Here is a 21,232-nt window from a genome sequence, read left to right as displayed (position 1 = left end):
AGTGTTACAAAATTTTATCAAATTAACTTGAGACCAGTCTTCTTTTTCCCTGTTGTTGTTTCTGAGCCCTGTTGCCAAATATTATATGGTTATGTGGCTGATGAATGCAGTGAAGTACATGAGCAAGCATTAATATCCTGTGATGGCATACACCGTGAAAGGAGAATACTATTAAAGCAAGAGATTGGAAGAATGGTGCTCTTTTTCACCGATCAGCCCAGTCTTTTGGCTCCTAATATTCAGGTATATTGTATTTAAATGTGCTACATGAAGTGATTTCTTTTGATAAGCAAATTCACTATTTTAATGTTAATATTATTAGAAAAACTTATTAGTAGGACACTCGATCACAGTGGAATTGTGGAAGAATTGTTGCTGAAGGTGCGGACAGGAGCAGAGAGGAGGATGGTGGTCGGGGTATTCTTTGTTAAGAGAAGCTACATACTTAGTGATCTGTGATAGGAAGACTTAACTTGATGGTTTGGAGTTTTTACCAAATCTCAGGTAAGCACACGGGTCAGTTGGAATGACCATTCTCAGAGGAAGAGGTGGTAAATGCTTTATAAAGTTTGAATGAGGACAAGACCCAGAGCCACGGTCTGTCTGCCATTCTTCCTGCAATCTGAGTGTGTGGTAAAAGAAGAAGTATTTGCCACTTTAAACTACTTACAGGCGACTCGGGAGTTTTCAGTCTAGCTTGAATGAATCAAATCCTTCGTTACATTGATCCTGAAAAAGGTTACGGTTCATTTAATAGGATTTCAAGCCAATTAGTTTTATGGGGTGTGTATTCAGTGGCTCTATAAAGTTGTTGCTATTCAACAGAGGAGGGTGGTGAGTGGTACCATTTACGTGTCTCATAATGCTTTTGTTGGATAGCATCAGATTGTTGATGCAATGCTTGTGAGATGTGAGTGCCTGGATTCTAGAATGAGGATTCAAGTAGTATAGATACGGACACGGCTATATATAAATAGAAATTTTTATTTATATACATCTATTGAATAAGACAGTTATAGAACTTTTAATTAATAATTTAATTTCTATACAAGGAGTTGTATAATCTTGAAGATGAAGCTATGAATATATAATGTATGTTATTGTATTACATATGCTATTACTCTTACTTTGTCATTACAATTATATTTTCTTCCTATATAAAAAAATTTCAATTAAAATACTTATCAAAAAAAAAAAAAAAAAAATCAATTAAAATGTTGGACTTTTTGAGCTGTATCATATTGTAATTTTATTTATATTTCTGCAAATGAATAGTGGGCTTAAAGTGTTGACAGCTGACATCTTTTAATAGGAGAAGACCTTTAGTGCACCAGGCATGCCATGTCATTGGTATGCCCAGCCAATGAAAATACATTATTCTATGAAATTGGTCCCATCTATTTTTGAAAACTGTTCTCAACTAACTGTTATATTAAATTTCATTGGCCGGGCATACCAATGACATGGTATGCCCGGCGCACCCAATATCTTCTCATTTTAATAGGTATGTGGAATACATGTTGGAGTTGCATTAATCAATTGTTGATGCTAGATTCTTAAAATTGATCCATATCAATCAATCATGACAGGACCACACTGAAAATAATTAAATATATATATATGTACTGTTTTTAAATGTTTCAGTGTTGCTTTACTGTCTATACACACATATAAAATTGTCTGTAAACCATTTTTATTTCTATCTGAATGTCAGACATAGCGTACATAATTCCTGACAAGGTTCATTAACAAATTTTCAACATACTGACTTGTTAAGAGGTAACTTGTGAGATGATTTGTGGTCCCTGCAGATGGTATTTTCTGCCTTGGCTTTAGCGCAGTGTGAGGTTATGTGGTATTTCCAACATGTCGGAATCTCATCATCAAAATCTAAAGCTTCTCGAGTGGTGGCAGTAGACATAGTAAGTCAAACTTTTCTTCCTTGTGTCAGTTAATCTGTTAGCAGTGTAAATTTCTTGTGAAATCTCTTTTTGTGCTCCCTTGCCAGTCTGCAATGAAGTGATTGATTTTCAAGGGTTTGATTTTGGTTGCAGGATCCAAGTGATCCAACTATTGGGTTCTTATTGGATGGTATGGACCGCCTTTGCTGTCTAGTGCGCAAGTACATTGCAGGTGTGGTCAATTTTGAAGTCAACCAGTTTCTTTAAATAGTGGGGACATATGATGTTTACTTGTCATACAAATAATTCTTGAATTCTGATTCTCTTGCAGTTTGAACTGAATCTACCATAAGAAAATTGTGAAATATACTTCATCGCATTGCTTTTGTTTATTTTGAGCTGGTACTGGTGGATGCTTGTCATTTTCTTGTCTTCCAAGTCCTGATGATTTTTTCCAGTTAGTTCTTTGTTAGAATTAGGTTCTGGTAATAAAACTGACTAATGAAGGGGGGGGGGGGGGGGGGGGGCTACTTCAGGGGATTGTTGGTAAGTTGATTCTGTTTATATTATAGTGTAAAATTGTGTAAATAAGGAAACCTGATTTTGGAGATTATTTTCCTTCCCAATCTTCAAACAGTTGTTATTGTAGATTACTAATAGCTGTTGCACATGGACTCTGATTCACTGATCCAGCCATGCAGGACACTAATACGACACAGCAACAGAAACACAACAATGCACCAACTTCCTAGTAAAAAAAAAAGGAAAGAAAGAAAAAGGATATTTGTTTGGAGAGGATACAAAATTATATATGTATTTATATATTGTATGGATATGGCGAGGACACAACATTATATAAGCATTTGTATATTGTATGGATATGGTGAGGAGGCAACATTATATTTATTTATATATTGTATGTGTGTAAATGTGTATAAAAATTGAAGAAAGATATCTATAAATTTAAGATAGTAATTGTTTTCATGTTATGAATTTACAAATACTTTGTTTCTAATTTATAATATTAAAAATCAGACTAAAGCTACCAACAGGCCACTAGCCTAGCGGTACCAGGTCCCTACTTTCCAAAGGGAGGTCAGGGTTCGAACCTCAGTGGAGGCATGTGTGTGTGAGTACCAACTAAGAAAAAAAAAAAATCAGACTTAAGCTGAGAGTTATGTTGTATAGATATGGACTTTGGAGTAAATTAGATATGAAACATTCTCTCTCAATTCTTCTTCTCTAAGAAAGTCAAATTTTTTGAAATCTTTATTATACTTTCCAAAACAATTATACTATGATAGTATGCTAGAAATGTCGCATTTTAATGTTAAAGAGACATGTGTCCCAGAGCATCTAAGAAGTATCATATGCTTGAAAGTATTAGGCACATTAGGATTATCTGTATTCGATATGGAAACAACTCCGGTTTTTGTGCTTCATGGATTTCTAGTTAAAAATATAGATAGTGAAATAATGTTCACACGAGCTTTTTCTCCGTCGTTTTCTGTCAATGCGCAGAGATAGTAAGAGAAATAAATTTTCTAGGAGGATTGCGTGGCGTTTAAAAGGATTTGGAATTAGTAGGTGATATTGTGGTTTCCTGAATGATTCCAAAGACAAACCAAGGCCATGAATCTATAATTTTTTTTGTAAATAGAGGATATTTCAGCTGTGGAGCAATGATCTTCATGTAACTTTCCTGTCCTTGAATGCAATTGTGGTCTTGTGGAAAGAAGAGAGAAAACCTTGACCACAGGTGCGAATATAGTGGTCAAAGGCACTTCAATACCTAAGTGAACTAGACAATGAGAACAAGCAATGACTTAAAATTGCGCAGACTTGCAAAATTGGCTTGCTGGAACTGTTAGTTATATACATGTGACTTAGCTGTCATACTCAAGGATCATTTTTCCCGCCAAGTTCAGATGGTGAGTAGAGATTGGACTTTGCATGGTTAGATCTTGATTCATCTGTCAAGGTGGAAGTTTCGCATTGTTGGGAATTGTGTCTCACAATTCTATTCTTATTAGGTTTTTTAAAGGTGATTTCTTTTAAGACAAGTGTGGGCTCCAAAGAATTGTAAAAGACCAATCTTTTCGCGACCATAATTTATTTTGGTTGTTAATACTTTGACCAATTACGACCAAACTTTGATCATTTTGCAACCATAAAATTTGGTCGTAAAAGATCAATTCTTTCGCGACCATAATTTATTTTGGTCGTTAATACATTGACCAATTGCGACCAAACTTTGATCATTTTGCAACCATAAAATTTGGTCGTAAGAGATCAATTCTTTCGCGACCATAATTTATTTTGGTCGTTAATACTTTGACTAATTGCGACCAAACTTTGATCATTTTGCAACCATAAAGTTTGGTCATCAAAAATTAATCATTTTGCGACCATAATTTATTTTGGTCGCTGATGTGCTTATCAATTGTGACCACGTGTCCAACAAGGAATTGGGTTTGGAACTCTATAAATAAGTACCTAGGTTTTGGGTTGAGACTCATGAGATTGAGAGAGATATCTCGTTGTTCATGCTACCCTAATAAATTGGTATCTAAGCTGAAGGTGAAGGAGATCCAGAAAATACAAAGAGTCTCAATGAGTGTTGCAATGTGTTTCAGTTGCAAGTGGAGCCAATGGGCTTGTTTGATCATGATGGTCAGAAAATTGTGATGGGTTACATGGCACGAAGCTCGAGTAGACTGAGTAGTTTAGTGGAGCCTTGAGGTTTGACTGTTCAAGTAGCATACAATGTGGATAATCACATGCAATTCGAAGAGTAATGAGGAACTGGCTCCTTGGGTGAAAAGTCCCTAAATCAGACAGGGTTGTGGTGACGTTCGTGGGTGAAAGTTCCTAAAGAGTGATTCAGTTCTGTGTGCAATATTGTATCTGCAAAAGAATTGTCCTGATCGATGCTGTGGGAAGCAATGATTGACTTGATGGAATTTGAGTATAGGTGGAGAAATTTGAAAATTGTGTCTCAAATTCCAATTCTACTAGTACTTATCAAAAATAAAATAAAAAATCCTATTATATTAGGTTTCTATTTTAGAGTTGTATTTTGTTATGGTAATTTCTTGTTAGACAAGTGTGGGCTCCAAGCAATTGTAATCGTTCAACAAGGAATTGGGCTTGGAACTCGATAAATAGGTACCTAGGTTTTGGGTTGAGATTTATAAGATTGAGAGAGATGTAATCTCATGAGGGAGTTGATTGGTAGATGTAGTTTATGGGTTGGTAGAATAAGAAAAACACCGGTGACACTGGTGGTGAGGGGATTGGCTCGTGGAGTGTTACATGGTGAAAAGGGATGTGCGTAATGTTGGTACTCTACTCTTGTAATATCTCTACGAATCATAGTGGAATCTCTTCTCCTCCATGGATGTAGGCCGGTTTTGGCCGAACCACGTTATATCTTGTGTTTGTGTCTGATTGTTTTGTTGGCTTTCATTGGATCTCGTTGTTCGTGCACTTTCACTGCCCTAACACGCATTGTACATATGCTTTCCTTAGTGGAGACTATCCTTTTTTCTTAGTTATTATCTACTTATCAATATATATAATACATATATATTGTATATAGGGGCGGAGCCAGCGTGTGCCCAGAGGGGGCACATGCCCCTCCTGGCCTGGCCCTGCCTTGCCCTGCCCTCCCCTGCCCACTGTAAAATATAGTAATTTTAATTTTAATTTTTACATTTATAAGAATTTCTATATAATGCCCCCCCTAAAATTTTAAATTTCTAAAATTGTCTTCTAATTTTTCTTTCCTTTTTCTTTTGCTCTTAATATTCCTTTGATTTCCTTAAAAAAAAGTTAAATTTTCCTTCTTTACTCCAACTCTAATATTTTTTTGCTTTCAAATTTCTTATTTTTCTTCCCTTTTTCTTTTTCTTTTTCTTCTTCTTCTTTTTTTTTTTGGATAAGTAATAATAAATTAAAAAAGGCGTTCAATAGGGGAACGCGTCCCGTGGACATAAATGAAGCCGGGGTCTAAGGCCCCAAAGAATCCAAAAAAGAAATTAGATCAACAGAAGAGGAACACAAACTTCTGTTCACATAACAAAAAAGAGAGCGAATAATAAAAAGTTTCAGTGTCGCTGAAGACGACTCATTCCCTTCAAACATTCTACTATTTCGCTTCTTCCAGATGCACCACCAAATACAATGTGGTACAGATCTCCAATAAGCTCAAACACTCCTACTCACACGACAATCTCTCCAAGCATGAATCAGCTCCTTAGTAGAACGTGGCATTACCCAACACATGCCAAATAGGCCAAGAATGAGATTCCAACAATCGTGCGCTATAGAGCAATGCATTAGGAGATGATCGATTGACTCCCCATCCTGCTTACATAAACAACACCAATTAACAAGAAAATTTCCCCTTTTCCTCAGATTATCGATCATTAGAATCTTACCCTAAACAGTAGTCCATACAAAAAACGCCACCCTAGTAGGAGCAATAGAACACCAAATAGTCTTCCATGGAAAATCATAGGATGTAAAATTAGACAGACATAAGAACAAAGACCTTACTGCAAAACGCCCGTGAGAGGAGGGAATCCAAATCAAATTGTCATAACCCCTGCCAATTCCTTCTTGCCTATACAATTGATCCAAGAAAATGCTCACCTCTTCCAACTCCTAATCCTGAAATGAATGTCGAAAATGAACATTCCACGTAATCCCACTATTATCAAGCTGATAAAATTTGGCTACTATGGCATGTTTATCAACTGCAATACTATATAATCTGGGAAATGTACGACATAAAGGGTGGTTCCCACACCAAAGATCATCCCAAAAACGAACGCAACTACCATCACGAACTCTGAATCTGATATGAGAGGAAAAAGGCATCCCATCCTTTCCTAAAGGATTTCCAAGCCCCAACTCCCCCCGCAATAGAAACCGGACGTATAGTCCATCCGCCAACATCTTCCCCATACCTACAAGATACTAATCTGCGCCAAGGATGATGTCTTTCCTTCCTGTATCTCCATAACCACTTGCCCATAAGAGCTTGATTAAAAGGAATCAATCGTCAAATACTGAGACCCCCCAATTTTATAGGCTTGCATACTTGCTCCCATCTAACAAGATGATACTTGAACTCATCTCCCCTTCCTCCCCAAAGGAAATTCCTTTGAATTTGTTCAATTCTATCAGCAACGGAACAAGGAATTTGGAACAAAGAAAGAAAAAATAAGTGGGAAGGCTTGATAAAGTGCTCTTGATAAGAGTTACTTTACCCCCCTTAGATAAATATTGCTTCTTCCAACCTGCCAACCTCTTTGCATACCTATCAAGCACAGAATCCCAACTCCCCACTAACCTAGAAGAAACCCCTAGGGGCAATCCCAAATAAGGGATAGGAAAGGAGCTCACTTTGCACCCAAGAACTGCAGCTAGAGAAAAGATGTCCTGTACATTCCCGACAATGACAAGCACACTCTTGCCCACATTCACCTTTAACCCGGAAACTGCCTGAAAGCAAGCCAGAATGCATCTCAAATATCTAAGTTGAGACACACCTGCATCACAGAAAACCAGAGTGTCATCTGCAATAGTAGATGTGAAATCTCCTCAATATCTCTACCCACCCGGAATCCCTTAATGAGATCAAGATTCTCAGCCTGGCGCATGAGTCTGCTTAAGCCCTCCATAACAATAAGAAAAAGAAAAGATGACAATAGGTCACCTTGTCTTATACCCCGAGAACACCTGAAAAAACCAGCTGGAGAACCATTCAGAAGAATTGAGAACTTGACAGATGAAAGACATGTCTTGATCCATGTCCTCCATTTACTTCCAAACCCCATTCTTTTAAGCAAGTAGAGAAGGAAATTCCAGTTAATATGATCATAAGCTTTCTCAATATCAAGTTTGCATAGAACTCCAGGAACACCACTACGCAATCTTGAATCTACACATTCACCAGCAATTAGAACTGAATCAAGAATTTGCCGTCCTCCAACAAAGGCATTCTGGGAATCTGAGATAATCCCATCCATAACTTCTCTCATTCTATGAGCAAGCACCTTAGCTATGAGTTTGTAAATACAACCCACTAAGCTAATAGGACGAAAGTCCTTAATATCTGAAGCGTTTCCCTTCTTAGGGATAAGGGCAATAAATGATGCATTGAGCGATTTTGCAAAAACACCAGTAGAATGAAACTCCTGAAAGGTACTCATCACTTCCTTTCTCACAACCGCCCAACTTTCCATCAAAAAGCGCATAGTGAACCCGTCTGGCATCGGGGCTTTATCCCCATTACAACTGGATAAGGCCTTAAGAACTTCTTCTTTAGAAAAAGGAAGCTCTAACCCATCTCTCTCCAGCACGGAAATAGCCTCAAAAGGAAGACCATCAAGCTTAGGTCTCCAACCTAAAGGTTCTGTGTAAAGCTTCTGATAAAAAGAAACGATCCCGCTGCGCACCTCTTCCTCCCTCCACAACTCCATGCCTTCAACCCGTAGACGTCCTATATGATTGCTCCTTTTGTGAGCATTAGCAAGTCTGTGGAAAAATTTTGTATTATGGTCTCCCTCTTTTAACCAAAGAGCCCGAGATTTTTGTCGCCATGAAATCTCCTCCATACAAGCAATCTCAGCAAGAACTGCTTGACACGAAGCTCTCCTATTAGAAAGAGACTCCACATTTCCACTTGCCTCCTCAAGCCGATCAATCTCAAAAAAATCAGCAAAGACTCTATTCTTCCTCCATTCAAGATTCCCAATGATCAAAGGTAACCCTTTCTAAGACTGCCTGAATAACATCTGGGAATTTTTCTTCCCACTCCCCAGAGATAAAAAATCTGTCCAATCTTGAGAGAGTAACTGGGTCTCTACCATTAGACCAGGTGTAGGTTGCACCTTCTATTGGTAGATCAATGAGGAGGTGCTCATCAATGAAGTCAGAAAATTGATCCATGTCTGTGGACCTTCTTCCCCCAGTAGACCTCTCTGACGGGAACCTGACTGAATTGAAATCCCCACCCAAACACCATGGTAGTGAGCATAGTCCTTGAACGTGGCTTAGTTCCTCCGATAAAATAGGTCTCTCAACATCATCAACCGGTCCATACACCCCAGAAAAAACCCATCTGAAATTATCCTCTTCCATCTTAAACTCACAGGAAACAGAAAATCTCCCTTTCCACTCATTCATTCTGGACAACCACCTACTGTCCCACAAAACTAAAATACCACCCGAAGACCTGGGCTTCTTCTTCTTTTTATTACATTTTTTTGGCTCCCTACTTCTTAACAATCTTCTTTTTGCACTTAAGAATGATGTATATAGTATGTAATTTTTTTTTTTTGGTTCTTATTTAAATTATAATTTTTTTTTTTTGTTTTTACACTGCGCCCCCTCTGAATTAAAATCCTGGCTCCGCCCCTGAGTGTATATGGTTGTGGAACCATGATATGGGTGCTAATATGATGGCTAAATTTATGATATGCTCTTTTGATGCAATTGCTAGAGCTCAATACATATTTTTGGACCTACCATTGAACAGCTTAAGCTTTGGGGCAACTGGTAGTCTCATATCATATCAAAGCCTTGGTTTTGTGAGGTTTTGGATTCAAGTTTCTCCATCTGCATTTGTTCCCCTGTTTTGTTTCTCAGTTTGCACCCTATTCTGCTCGGTTTGTCTTCTTGCCTTTCCCCGTGCAAGACAGGATCACATGTGAGGGAGGGTGTTAAGTGCTTGATATATTCTTGGGCCAATTCCTTAATAGCTTTAGTTTTTGGAGTAACTAGTATTCTAACATAAAAAAATCAATAACTGTCTAAATGTCTTGTTCAACCACAAAACAATTCAGATCATGGATAACATGTGTCATACAAATACTGTCCTTTTTCTAGTTTGAGCAAATATTCATATTTGTCATACACTTTGCTGTCCACATGCCAGATGTCATGCTTAATTTCTTTGTTGTTGAGGTATACGATATAAATTTCTTGTGTTGATTGACTGTGTATTAAAACACATTCATATTCCTGTGCAGCAATTAGAGGCTATGCATTATCATATCTGTCATCATGTGCTGGTAGAATCCGCTTTTTGCTGGGTAGTCCAGGAATGGTAGCTCTTGACCTGGATGCAACCTTAAAAGGGCTTTTCCAGCAGATCGTTCAGCATCTTGAAAACATACCAAAACCACAGAGTGAAAATATTTCTGCAATCACATGTGATCTATCTGTAAGAAATCTATGCAGAAAAACTCAGTTATGTTATATTAACTATTGCTTTTTAATGAAATCTTACTTTTTAGAAAAAAGAGAAGCTATATTATGTTAAATATCAGAGATCTCTCATGAGGTTTCTGGTAAAGTAAATGACCTTTAATAGGTCTTCTGATTTATTATGGACCTGCATAGCATTTGTGATGTCAGCATCAATCACCTTGTTTGCATAAAATTTTCTCGTTTTATATGACATATATTCCAATATCTGTAGATGATGGTGATTGTATGGGTTTTCAGAAAGGCTGTAGAATACCACTAGAGAGAACACTTGAAAATTCTCAGCTAGACATAAACCAGAACAATTGGTTAATAGCAGTATCCTAAAATAATATTGACCAACAAATGGAAGATCTTAATAAAAATATAGAGTTAGAAAAAAACTATTAAATCTATTAAAAAAGAGAAACATAAAATTTTGGAGGAAACCCCTCCAGAGAGGGCAAAAGCAAATAAAAGAATATTGGTTTAATAGCACAGGAGGCTTTAGAAGTCCAAACCCCCATGTAACAATCAAACCAGAATATGTGTTAAAAGCACTTAGCCAAGGTCGAAAATCAGTATCTGAAAGAATGGATATAAAAAACATGGAGGAGTTTAGCTGAAAATTCTTAATAATGAAGTAATTGAATATCAAATTTCAGAATTCGAATTTAAACAACTCTATAAAATAGGAAGGTTCAATATAAGGTGGCCAACATATATGGTTCGAAAAACGTAGAAATGATACATTCAGTCACAAGTGAGGAAACAAATATTATGTTACTCGCCAGAGATCAATTGCTTAAAGAACAGAACAAAGGATAAAGCTACGTCCATATAGGCCCAATACAAGTACCTTAAAATTTTTGGGAAGACAACCTAGGATGATCTCTACTTTGCATCTTACGAAATGATAGAATAGAAAACTTTAAACAATCTCTGTTAGGAGCAAGTCAAGCTGATGCTGAATAACAAATTTGGCTTCTTTAATGCTAGGTTGAATTTTACCATCGACATCAGAGATGTTCATGAAGCATTAAAAACCACACTAGCTACTCATGGGATAAGTTTTTAAAAGATACAAATACAATCTCACTATAAATTGATACAATCAAATTCACCAAGTAGTTTACTCACTCAGTCTAAGAGAAAAACAACATTCATCCAAACTTAGACTAGAAACCACATGTGTCAATCGAAAACCTCAAATTGGAATGAAATTCAATTCCCTTAAATATGGAAACTTGTAGTGAAAGAAAACAAAATGAATTATCTGAACTTCCATCTAGTTCTGAAACACTAGATAGTGACATAAATCTAAAATTCAAAAAGGTAAAGATCTCAGTGTGCCGTCTAGTCCAGGAGTTCTTAAAGAAGAAGATGCAAAGAAAATGAGTTTTTACAACAAATTTCAAAACCTTAAAATAAGAAGAAATTCTAGAAAGACTAAAAGAAGAATTTGAAACTACACAAAATGTTGAAAGATTAGAATATTTGATTCATAGAATCTTAACACAACTAAGAAAATGTCGGAGCTACCTTCACCCCTATGAAGGAACCAGGAGAGTGCTCTAACCAAACTGGAGAAAGCTGTCCAGAAAAAAACGTTTGTACACAGCATAGAGAACTCTTCAAGCAGGAAGATTACCAAGTGTTATGTCAAGATAGGAATACTAGCACTTACACTCTTTGAGAAATAATCAGTAGACCTATCAACTAAACGGGTGAATACCTGAATCTAGACTGCCTAAAAGATAGAACATAAGCCATATCCAAATGGACAAATGCCTGCATTTTAGTAGTGTTAGACGTCAAGATAGGAAAACAAGCACTTACACTCTTACAGAAATAATCACTAGACATATCAACTCAACGGGTGAATACCTGAATATAGACTGCCTAAAACATAGAACATAAGCCATATCCAAATGGACAAATGCCTGCATTTTTGTGATAGGAATTCTATGAAAAGGATGGACAAACCAAGAAGCCATGACTTCTTGTGAAAATACTCTAACTGGTATAGCTAAGGAATGGTGGTTAGCTTTTTGTTCAATCCCTGATTATCCACCTTGGAAAGAAAGGATCTGATTGTCTAGAAACCAACTAGAAATAATAGTCATGCTAGATGAACAATTTGTAGAGACATACATGGCTTAGGAGATGGAGGTATAAAAAGTTGGGAAAAATCTAATCAATCTATAAATTTGTGTTATAAACAAATTTAAAAAAATACTTGCGAATTTTGAAAGATATTTTTACAAGACAGGATACCCAAATAATAAAATGTAAAAAAATATGTACATTTAGAAATTACCATCTTCATGGAATGATGAAATTGAAAGGAGATTAACCACTCATTGGCTTAAAATATAATAGCATAGGTGATATCATTTCCGTAGCACTAGAGTCCCTTGAAGAAATTTTTATAAACAGTAAACTACAATGTGAAGCTCGCAGACAACTAAAAGGAAATTCAAACTTTTGTTATGGTCTTCTTGACATGCCAACCCAATGGGGATGTGAGGAAAGAGCATACAGAAAGAAGAAAACGACCAAAAGAAAAAATATGGATATAAAAATAGATTTAGAAAATCTAAAACTTTTAGAAATAGGAAATACTATCCTAAGAAGAAATATTTCAGAAGAAGAGAAGCAACTTCTACTGAAAAATCAAAGTCATGCAAATGTTGGCTTTGTAACGAAGAAGCACATTATGCAAATAATTGCCCCAAAAAGAGTAAGGGCTACTCAAAATCAAACTCTAAAATCAAAAGAATATGGGACGAGTAGGAACCCATTATCCAAAGAGCTGAAGAGTAAAATTTACTATGAATCTGAATCCGACTTAAAATTAGTCTATAGTCTAGAAACAGAATCAGAAAAGGAACTAATATCAACTGTATTTGGGAATTTTGAGAGAGCTTTTTTTTATCTTCTCTCACGAGTTGAAATGTTAATTTAGTTGCTTATTTTATTCAATAAGTACACCACACTCACCAACTTCCTAATTCAAGATTTGAACCTTGCATCTTCCCCTTTGGGGATGGAAGGAAATACAAACTCAAGCTGCAGGGCAGTTTAATTTATTGCCTTTTCAGTAAATTATTAACATATTAACGAAGTAGTCTAAAATTATGTGTATTCATTTCATGCACTCCTCAAATTCAATAAATATATTATATAAAATGTTGAGGCGATCATCAGTCCTCTAACAGTGCATCTTTAGCAGGTATCAGATTAATTGTTGGTAAATTTGGTTTGGAATCGACTGTCAAATATTTTTTTATTCTTGTTATGATTAATATATTGACTTCCAAATCACATCATTATAATGGTAGCCATTTTTTGTTCTCCTTTGTCAAAAGATATACTTCTAGGGTGGTACAGTGGTCTTAGAACTGCCAAGCATGAGAATGCTTTTATTTGAATATGATATTATTCACTTTACAAAATGCTAAAAAGGTTTGGTCTTTGTCAAGTCTATACCTCTCAGCATCCCACACGGGCAAGAACAGTACGAGGTAATAGCCTTTTTTGTACTACGAATGGCCACTTCTTGGGCACATGGATTTCAGAAAATGCAGTTCTTCAACTGATGCAATACGTCTAGTATCCTCAGATTAGCCAAAATTAATCAATCTTGATATGCATCTACAGATGTGATTGTGTGACTGTTGCTCACTAAGTTTAGCTTCTATTTGTGCTAGTGGCTCTCTGCTTACTAAATTTAGCTTCTATTTGTCTAGTAGCTCTTTCTTTCCCAGTTTGGAAGTGTCGGCAGGCTTACATTCATAATTCTTTATTTAGTTAAAGGAAATTTACAGGTCTAGTACTTACCAAAAAAAAAATATTACAGGTTTAACTTTTTTCTAAAGCCATTTGCATACCATATGTAGTAATAATTATTTTTTTTGTAATGCGTACTAAACAAAATTTTCCAATATTCTTCTGAGTTGAACTGTTTTGAGTGGCATGTTGCTGTTGTTGTTCTTGTATTTGTTATTTTTGTTTTATATTTCTAAGATTGAAACATGTGCCTATTGATCAGGAGTTAAGAAAGGATTGGTTATCAGTGTTGATGATCGTCACTTCTGCTCGATCATCTATTAACATTAGGCATTTGGAGAAAGCTACAGTATCTACTGGAAAGGAAGGCCTATTGTCAGAAGGAAATGCTGCATACAATTGGTCCAGGTGCTCTTGCTTGCTCTGATTTGACATAATGACTAATTATTAGTTTATTCCTGATGAAATGACCTTAATCACACTTCTTTAATTTAATTTAATTTTATTTTACTTTTTGGTGGTGGGGATGAAGAGGGAATAGAAGCTTGCTGTAACTACAATGATTAAATTAAAATTGAAAAGTCTTATATTTATGATGACGACGGAATTTTTTTGTGGCTTTTGTGTGGATGTTCTTGTTGTATAACTCTAGGAAACATTAGCAAAATATGTATTGAAAGTAAAATTTTTCGTGCAGTCATTTAGAAATTCTTAGGGCTGATGGAAATATTGTGAATGTTTTACGCATGCCTTGATGAAGGCTATCTTCAATTTTAACAGATGTGCTTGTTGGTAGATTCAATCATAACTATTATCTCCAAACCTATCTATAATATTCAAGTGCCAAATAAATTAGCTAGAGATAGACAGCAAGGTGAAAAGTTGGCTAGGCTCCTTCCTGCATGAGTCTGAGTAGAAGTATGAACTACTTTAGTTTAACTAACAAATCCAAGACAATTTAGAGCATAGTGAGTTATCCGTTTTGGGTTTTGTAAGTTCATAACCATGTATGGATCTGTTCAGTCAATAGGACTACATGAATCCTATGTTTCCATTCCGCTTTATCTGAGGTTATAGCCTTAGTCAAACCACATGCTATCATGTCCTTCCTAATTAACTCTACCCATGTTAAATTTGGTCTTCCTCTCCTCTAATATTACCCCCATTGTGAATTATGTCACTCTTCCTCACAGGTGCACTTAAAGGTCGTATTTGTGTTGAAGGTTTTAAATAGTTAAGTTATACCCTCTCCAACAACTTAAGCTTTTCGAGTGGATGGTTGTTAACATGGTACAGAGCCAAAGGTCTCGAGTTCAAACCTCACCGTCATCCTAATTAAATTTGAAAAACACTTGTTGGACCAAAAAGAAGGTCAAACGTGAAGGGGCTTGTTGAAGGGTTTAAATAGTAAAGTTACACCCTCTCTAACAGCTTAAGCTTTTAGAGTAGATGGTTGATAACACTTTGCACATGTTTAAACTATCTTAACTGATTTTCTCTCATTTTGTCTCCAATTTGTGCTACTCTAACCATCTCTCAATGAAATCATTTCTAGCCTTACTGCATATCCATCTCAACATTCACATTTCCATCACACTCACTTTATGCATATGTTGTTTCCTAACTGCCCAACATTCTGTGCTATAAAGTATGGCTGGTGTAACGGCCCTCACCCACCAGACACAATATTGTCCGCTTTTGGCTCCCTCGGATCAGAGATTTCCTGGGAGGTCACCCATTTTGGTATTATTCCAAGTTAAACATGCTCAACTATGAAGTTCTGATGGGTTCACGATCATCACAGCTTTAAAACGCATTGTGTTGTAGAAGAGTGTTGAACTTACATATAGCACTTCACTCTTCCACACCTAGGCGATGTGGGACCTATTAGCACACGTAGTTCTCACCAAAGCCTTGCCTCTCACAGGCCCGCCCGCCCACCGAGTCTCACAATTCCACCCCCCCTGGGAGCCTTGCGTTCTCGTCAGCACACTTCTGACTGGGTCAAGCTCTGATACTATTTGTAACGGCCCTTACGCCACCTGACGCGATATTATCCATTTTTTGCTCTCCCGGAAACAGAGAGACTTCCCAGGAGGTCACCCATCCTGGTACTACTCCAATCCAAGTTAAGCATGCTTAACTACGAATTTTTGATGGGTTCACGGCCATCACAGCTTTAAAACGCGTTGTGTTATAGAAGGGCGTTGAACGTACATATAGCACTTCTCTCTTCCACACTTAGGCGATGTGGGACTTGTGAGCATGCGTAGCTTACACCAGAGCCTTGCCTCTCACAGGCCTACTTCCCCCCACTAAGCCTCACAGCTGATCTAATAGTTGATCGATAGAACTTCTCTTTCACCAACAGGCCTGTGGCCTAGTGGTACAAGGCCCCTACTTCCCAAAGGGAGGTCAGAGGTTCGAACCTCAGCGGAGGCAGTGTGTGAGTACCAACTAGGAGGGAAAAAAAAAAAAAAAAAACTTCTCTTTCAATCGTAAGGGAACACGGCTATCACACAATATACTAGATGCACTCCTCCATTTAGCCCATCCTGCTTTGATTCTATGATTAACGTCATCTCCAATTTCTCATTAACATATTGTATTCGGTATGTGTTTGTTTTAGCCCACTGGAAAAAGAAAAATGTTTACTTTTTTGCACCTCTTTTATTTATTTTTTTTTTTTGATAAGGAAAATTTTATAAAAGAGCGCTCAAAAGGGGAGCGAATCCCAAAGAAAAACACAACGCCAAAAAACGCCTCAAACCTTCAAAGAGGCCAAAAAAACAACAATCTCCTTTATAGATCTATAATCTCTCTCTGCAACCCAACAAAAAAGAGTGGAAATAATAGAGAACTTAAGCATAGAAATAGGCTTCTCCTTTCCATCAAAATATCTCCGATTTCTCTCAAGCCAAATGTACCACCAAACACAAAGAGGCGTAGCCCTCCAAGCATCCCGAACGAGAGCCCCAACTGAAAAACCTCTCCAAGCCTCAATTAACTCTCGAGAGGATCGAGGCATGACCCAAGGAATCCCAAATAAACCAAGCATCAAATCTCAACAGTCCCTAGCCATACTGCAATGCAAAAGAAGGTGATCCATTGTCTCCTCATCCCGCAGGCACAAGTAACAGCGATTAACCACCACCTGATTCCTCCTTTTGATTCTCAATCCTCACTACACCCTCATTTGTATTTCTAAATTTACTAAAGTAACACTCCACAAAGGTGGACTTCATTGTCTGTGCTAAGCTGGTGTAATAAATGTGTCGACATGAAGTCTTGTTGACAGGCATCCAGGGCACCATTCACTAATGGGGAAGTTTTGTATATCTGATGGGCATGGGGACCTAACATGTTGAAGTATATGGAACTGCGCATTGAAGGTCTTGACTGAAAGAAGGCAAGTGTCCTGCAAGATAACTAAGATTAGCTAAGTGGCAGAGTTTGCTGCCCTAGCAGCTTGCCATGTTATTTAGTTAGTTACCAAGTTTGTTATTGTTTATTATAGTTTATACATATCATGCATAAATTTCTGTATTATGCTGTAAATTATTTAATTATCTTGATAAATGCTGTAACTATTTTAAATTCATGTAAGCTCCAGCTTCCAGTGATTAACTCGCAATTTAGTTTGCACATAGATGCATAAAATAGACATGTAATGACATTTGTATGTGCAGGAGTGTTGATGAACTTGAATTTCAGTTATCAAGACATGGGAGCCTTAAAAAGCTCTACTTCTATCACCAGCATCTCACAACGGTAAGTTCTTGCTTCGGTTCGACTTGTTTGCAAGGCTCACCAATTGCTATCTTTTACAAATCAATTTCCCAAAAATCTATTACTCTAATTCTCAGTTGTGATCTGAACTTTGAGTAGAACAGGTTTTCAGGAACACCATGTTTGGACCTGAAGGGCGTCCTCAGCATTGCTGTGCATGGCTTGGTGTTGCAAGTAGCTTTCCAGAATGTGCTTCCCCAATTGTTCCAGAAGAGGTATTCAATCAACTTGTTTCCTGTTTTGGTAATTTTGCTTGCTCATACAAATTGGGTACTTGCTTGTCTTTATTTATTTTTTTGATAAGTAAAGATTGTATAAAAGAAGCGTTCAAAAGGGGAACGCTTCCTTCAAAAGATACACAAGGCTTAATAGGGCCTCTAAACTCTCTCAGAGTCCAAAGTATCAGCTATCTCCTCCACGGATTTACAACATCTCCCTATAACCCAACAAAAAAGAGTGTTAATAATAGAGAACTTCAACTCCCCCATAGAAGTCTCCTTTCCTTTGAAAGATCTATTTCTTTCAAGCCATAAAAACCACCAGATGCAAAGAGGTGTAACCCTCCAAAAATCACGGACTTGGGTCCCCTATATACACCCTCGCCAAGCCTCAATCAACATTCTGGGGGATCTTGGCATAAACTCACTGAACCCCAAACAACCTTCTTAACGTGAAAACTTTCTGTTTCTCCAGAAACCTAGAACCATGATGTCTCAGATCACTAGCGCTAGCACTTACAACATATACGAGTTTTACTTGCTGTGTAAGATTCATGTAGAATCTTTAAGAGTTTAGTATTATAAATATAGCTATTATGGTTAAGTTTCAATTAAAATTTTGAGGCTAAGTCTTTCTATCACCTGGCTATAGAGCAACTCTAAGAGCTCAGAGACATCTGCAAGCTCCCAATCATGAAACTCTCTATGAAATAGCACATCCCAAGTCAACCTCCCATTATCAAGCCGATAGCAGTCTGCAACTAGAGCAAGCCTATTTGTCAAAATCCAAAAAAGCCGAGGGAACCTATGCGCCAAAACAAAGTCCCTACACCAATGATCCTCCCAAAACCTGTATGTCTCCCACTTCAAACACTGAACCGAATGCATTAGGAAAACTCATTGCAGCCATTCCGGATAAGCTTCCAAATACCCACACTTGTCGGAGATCACCCCTCCCTAGACAACCATCCTCCATGTCCCCTCCCCACAACGACAAGCAATGACCCCCTTCCATGGTCTGGACTTTGGATCTCTCTCCCCCAAATCTCCAAAGCCATTTACCCAACTAAACCTTTGTTAAACAAATCCAACCTCAGAATCCCCAAGCCTCCCTTTTTAATAGGGGAGTGCATTCTCTCCGAATTGACCAAGTGGTTGACCAAGTGGTATTTGAATTCATCACCCTTGCCACTCCACAAAAACTTCCTCTAAATCTCATCCAATCTCTGAACAGCAGACTCGGGCATCGGGAATAAAGATATGAAGTAGGTAGAAAGATTCGAAAGGGAGCTCTTCATAAGTGTAATCCTCCCCCCATTTGATAAGTACTGTTTCTTCCAACCTGAAAGTCTCCTTTCAAATTGGTCGCCCACTGGATCCCAAACTGAAATCCTCCTCGACAAAGCTCCCAAGGGTAGCCCCAACCATGCTATTATTAAATTACAATGTTTTACTAATGATTGAATTGCCACCACATTTGCTTGAGCGCTTCAGGAACATAGTACTACCTATTTGATGTTTGCCTATAAGAAAGAAAAAAAGAAAGACGAACAGATTTTTTTTTTTTTTTTTATAAGTAAAATTGTATTAAAAAGCTTTCAAAAGGGGAACGCATCCCAAGAGCTGTACAAGAATCAAGAGCAAAAAAGAAAGCCTAAGGATCCAAAGACCCCCAAAAGTCCAAAAACTCCTCAACGGAAGAACAATCTCTCCCCATGCCCCAACAAAAAAGAGACCAAATAATAGAATACTTAAGAGCCCCAATGGGTAATTCCTCCCCAACAAAGGATCTTCTATTGCGTTCTTTCCATAGACACCACCAAATGCAGAGGGGAATCGCCCTCCAGAAGTCGCGAACTTGAGCCCCCACCCTCTGTCCCCTCCAAATATCGATAAGACCTCGCGAGGTCCGACGCATAACCCACTGAACGCCAAAAAGACCCAACATAAGGCTCCATCAATCATGGGCCACTGGGCAGTGCAAGAGAAGGTGATCCACAGACTCTCCATCGGTCATACACAGACAACACAGATTAACAATGACATGTCTCTTCTTCCTCAAATTGTCCAGAGTCAGGATCTTGCCCCAAACAACAGTCCAAGCAAAAAAAGCCACCCTAAGAGGAGCCTTCGAATGCCAAACCGTTTTCCATGGATAAGAGGGGGCTTGAAAACTGGAAAGACAGAAGAAGAAAGACCGGACCTGAAAAGTCCCCTGCGAGGAAGGCACCCAAGTCAAAAGGTCCGCCCCAGTGCCCTCCACCTCCTGTCGATACAAAAGGTCCAAAAAAGCAGTGACATCATCCAGCTCCCAATCTTGAAAAGCTCGTCGGAACCGAACATCCCAAGATAACCTACTGCTATCAAGCCTATAGCAGTTAGCAACCATAGCATGGCAATCCACAGCAATCCTGAACAACCTTGGAAACCGTTGACACAAGGGATGTTCCTCGCACCAAGGATCCTCCCAAAACTGGACACTCCGACCTTGCCGGACTCTGAATCTAATATGCTTAGAAAACTCATCCCAACCCTTCCCAATAGACTGCCACATACCCACGCCGATACCAGATCTAGCCTGTCTGGCAGACCAACCCCCTCTATCCTCCCCAAACCGGCAAACAACGATCTTCCTCCAAAGTCTGTGTCTTTCACTGCCAAACCTCTAAAGCCATTTGCCAAGAAAGGCCCTGTTGAATGGGACCAACCTCCGAATCCCAAGGCCTCCTGACTTAAGAGGCTTGCAGACCTGCTCCCACCGAACAAGATGATACTTAAACTCCTCCCCCTATCACCCCAAAGGAAGTTGCGTTGAATCATCTCAAGTCTCCTGACAACAAAAGAGGGAATCTGGAACAGAGAAAGGAAATAAGTTGGGAGGCTGGAGAGAACACTCTTCACTAGCGTAACTTTTCTTCCCTTCGAAAGATATTGTTTTTTCCATCCAGCCAACCTTCTCTCGAAGCGCTCAATAACTGGTCCCAGCAACCCACCCTTCTTGAGGAGACCCTAAGGGCAAACCCAGATAAGAAATAGGGAAGGAACCTGTCCTACATCCAAGAACAGCTGCCAGGGAATCCACCTCCTGAACCTCCCCCACATGGACAAGCACACTTGCCCACGTTTATTCTCAAACCAGAAACAGCTTGAAAACAAACCAGGACACATCTCAAGTATCTCAATTGGGACACCTCTGCCTCGCAAAAAACCAATGTATCATCCGCGAACAGTAAGTGATAAATCTCCAATTGATGAACTGCCTCAGGACCAATC

The 21,232-nt window shown here is 38.1% G+C and overlaps 1 protein-coding gene across 1 annotated transcript in view; it reads left to right on the top strand.

The window, feature by feature from the left end:
* Nucleotides 1-21,232, top strand: part of LOC132303905 (protein NAP1) — a 44,353-nt gene that overhangs the window by 10,693 nt on the left and 12,428 nt on the right. Inside the window, exons 12-18 of the mRNA XM_059801356.1 lie at nt 111-243; nt 1,812-1,922; nt 2,055-2,133; nt 9,944-10,137; nt 14,215-14,360; nt 17,642-17,723; nt 17,846-17,956. Of these exons, the coding sequence (XP_059657339.1) occupies nt 111-243; nt 1,812-1,922; nt 2,055-2,133; nt 9,944-10,137; nt 14,215-14,360; nt 17,642-17,723; nt 17,846-17,956 (856 nt within the window). The remainder of the gene's footprint in view (nt 1-110; nt 244-1,811; nt 1,923-2,054; nt 2,134-9,943; nt 10,138-14,214; nt 14,361-17,641; nt 17,724-17,845; nt 17,957-21,232) is intronic.

This window comes from Cornus florida, unplaced genomic scaffold, assembly GCF_030987335.1.
Source record: "Cornus florida cultivar Cherokee Brave unplaced genomic scaffold, ASM3098733v1 CherokeeBrave_3.0.0_Hap2_Chr01, whole genome shotgun sequence".
Lineage (NCBI taxonomy): Eukaryota > Viridiplantae > Streptophyta > Magnoliopsida > Cornales > Cornaceae > Cornus > Cornus florida.
This window is presented reverse-complemented; position numbering and strand designations above follow the sequence as displayed.